General features: G+C 38.5%; 1 protein-coding gene across 1 annotated transcript in view; it reads right to left on the reverse strand.

Moving 5' to 3' along the window:
* Positions 1 to 3,409, reverse strand: part of ELMOD2 (ELMO/CED-12 domain containing 2) — a 44,450-nt gene that overhangs the window by 23,821 nt on the left and 17,220 nt on the right. Inside the window, exons 3-4 of the mRNA XM_006887044.1 lie at positions 2,370 to 2,467; positions 663 to 792 (exon numbers count right to left, since the gene is read on the reverse strand). Of these exons, the coding sequence (XP_006887106.1) occupies positions 663 to 792; positions 2,370 to 2,467 (228 nt within the window). The remainder of the gene's footprint in view (positions 1 to 662; positions 793 to 2,369; positions 2,468 to 3,409) is intronic.

Consider the following 3,409-nt stretch of genomic DNA (forward strand, 5'->3'; position numbering starts at 1 on the left):
TTAAAGGTCTCCTTTTATAAGTTTATAATTGATTTTAGAATGAAAGTATTAATATAAAATGCATTTGAATATACTTTGATGATACTCATCAGATAATTATAAAAAATGTAAGATAAAAATCTCTGGCGGCCTAGTGTTAAGAAGCTGTGCTACAATCCCAAAAGTATAGGGTTTGAATCCACCAGCTGCTCTGCAATCTCATCTCTTGTAATTAACTGTCTCTGAAAACCTGCTGGAGGGTCAGCTAGGGGTTGGTTCCAATTCAGCAACACACAATAAAAAAATAGATTCCTTAAAAGTAAAGAAATGATATAACTGTATTGTTATTGTTGTTATGTGTCTTCAAGTAGCCTGCAACTCCTAGCGACCCTATGTACAACAGCCCTAAACACTGCTCTGCTCTGTTCTGTGCCAATCCCAAGGTCTCTGACATACCTAACCCCATTACTCCAGTCACTGAATCGATCCATCTCAATGAGGGTCTTCCTCTCCTGCACTGTCCTTCCACCTTCTCAAGTAGGACGTCCAACTCCAAGGACTGGTCTCGCTTTGCTGTATAAGCTATATACGCCTCTAGAATTTTTACTGTAGTATCATTCTGCTCACATCTCATTTAGTTTTTTATGTTCAATTAACTCCAAGTAAAGAAAAGAAAAATTTACCTTAAGGAGTAGCTTTTCATGTTGCAGGTTATCAGAATCATATGGCTTTTTTCTTTCATTTTCAACATCTATATAAAGCTGTTTATAACCAGATATTTGCAGTAAGCAAGCTTTCATGCAGATTTTAAAACTGAAAATAATAAAATTGTTATTCATATAAATCATCTTATCATAATAGTATAATGATAAGCTTGTAGTTTATGTCTATTCAGAAGGCATTATCTGGCCCTAAGTACCAAGAAACTCCTTAAACATAGAGAATTACATTAGTACTGAATATCCCATGGACTGCCAAAAGAACAAACATATATTTTAGAGAAAGTAGAATTAGAATGCTCCATGGAGGCAAAGATGACAAAGTGTTGTTTCACATGCTTTGGGCATATTGTTAGGAAAGGCTATTCCTTTGGGAGAAACATCATGCTAGAAAAGTGAAAGCTGGCAAAAGAGAGGAAGACCTTCAACCAGACAGACACAGCAACTGCAGCAACAGGCTCAAGTGTGTCAAGAAGTTCAGGAAATGCAGGGTTAGCACAGGAAAGCACAGGATTTAGACCTGTTGTTCTTAGGGTTATGAGTTGTACACAACTCAATGGTACCTGATAACAATAACAACATGTAGAATATGATACAAGGTCAAGAAAGAGGACATTTAGGAATTATAAACTCTGCAGTTACAAGGACTGAAAGGTTTGTGTTCTCTCTTTTTTTTTTTATTTCCCCCCTCCCCCACCAAGTAATCTCATATATTCCAAATCTTTATTGCTTGAAATCACCAAAAAGACTTACATTTCCATATAGATAATGGAGAGCTGCATGGCCTAGTATCTCAGTTCCCCCATAACACAGTTTATCTTCCCTGCAGAAATAGGCTCTTTCCTGACTCTAAATCTATCAATTCACGGGGGAAAATTTAGAATTTTAATCTTGTTCTCCATCAAAAGTATATCCAAAAGGTCAAGTTCTACAGGAATGCAGTCCAGATTCTTACCACTAGGCCACCAGAACTCCTTTAACTTAGGGCTAGTAATGATATAATTGAATCAAAGAAGGTAGATGGTGTAATGGGCTTAACTGGGGACCAAAAGATACAGGTTTTAGTACTAGTTCAATCACTAGTGTTTTAATATTGTGTAAGTTATCTCTCTGGACTTAAATTGCTCATCTAGTGAAATGATACTGTTGTCTGGTGTTGTTGAGTCAACTACGACTCACAGCATCTCTATGAACAACAGTGGTGATTCTTGTCCTATCCTTCACCATCCTCATGGTCACTGATACTCAAGTTCATTGCTTCAGTCACAGTGTCAATTCACCTTGTTGAGGGTCTTCCTCTCTCTCTGACCTTGCACTTTTCCCAAAATGATGTCTTTTCTCAAGGACTGACCGCTCCTGACAACATACCCTAAGTACAGGAGATGAGGTTTCACCATCTTGCCTCTAATGAACACCCTGGTCGCACTTCTTCCAAGACAGGTTTGTTTCTTCTTTTGGCAGTCAATGGGATATTCAGTCCTAATTTCCAACACTACAACTCAAAGGTATCCATTGTCCAACTTTCAGATGAAAAGACCATGGTTTGGATTAGATGTGCCTTAGTCTTTGAGAAGATTTAATTAGAAAACCTCCTAACCCCCTGTGTAAGCTTTGTAATTCACTGAATATAAATAACTAATAAAAAAGAACCAAACTACAAAAACAACATACCTCGTATCCTTCTCAGGGTTAATATTCTTCTCTTTCATTATATCTTCCACACACTTGTCTACTTGACTCTGCATGACATGAGTAGCCTCCTGCAAAACCTAGAGATGTGAGAAAGAAGGTGAATGAAAAACACCTCTCATCGCTGAAAAAAAAAGTAATAAGTTGAGGCATTTGATCAACTTTACAACCGAGATACAAAATGCAAAATAAAAAAAATATATCTATTTCAAATTTTTTCGAAGGATATGATTATTTAACTATAAATACATTTTGGTGACAAAAGACAAGCAGCTTGATGTATCTGTTAAAGGTATCTATAAAACAGCAAAGCAGGGAAAGGGCCAGCCAAGCCTGACCTTTAATAATTGCACAAGGGAGAACTGCCTCCTTCAACAGCATCTATTGCTATGTGCCATTGAGTCATTTGCGACTCACAGCGACCCTAAATACAAGAGCCCTAAAACGCCTTTCTATCCTGTGCCAACCTCACTGTCTCCAACTTATTCATTCCTACCACTCCACTCACAGAATAGATCATCTCATCGAGGGTCTTCCTCTCCTGCACCGTCCCTCCACTCTCCCAAACATGATGTCCCTCTCCAAGGACCAGTCCCTCCTTGCAACATGCCCAAAGTATGCCAGATGAAGCTTCAGAATTCTTGACTCCAGGGAGCATACTGGCTTTACCCTCTCTAGGACAAACCTGTTTGTTCTCCTAGCAGTCCATGGTATATTCAACACTCTTCTCCAGCACCACAGCTCAAAGGCATCAATTCTCTGGATGATAGTCCCTATTCACTGTCCAACTCTCCGATCCATAGCACATAACTACAAAGACTATATCCTGTTTTTACCCTACTGGAGAAGTTTTTGGATGTGCATAGGGATTTGAGCCTTAGAAGGTCCCATTCGTCTATGTTATCTTCTCCTGGTTGTAGCTTTTCCAGGATATTGGGAAGACTGTTTATGTTGTGGATTAGGACTTCTAGTGTTGTTCCTAGCTTTTCTGTAATGAATTTTATAGTCCTTGGTTTTAGTCC

Source organism: Elephantulus edwardii, unplaced genomic scaffold, assembly GCF_000299155.1.
Source record: "Elephantulus edwardii isolate Elephantulus edwardi_28Jun2011 unplaced genomic scaffold, EleEdw1.0 scaffold00053, whole genome shotgun sequence".
Lineage (NCBI taxonomy): Eukaryota > Metazoa > Chordata > Mammalia > Macroscelidea > Macroscelididae > Elephantulus > Elephantulus edwardii.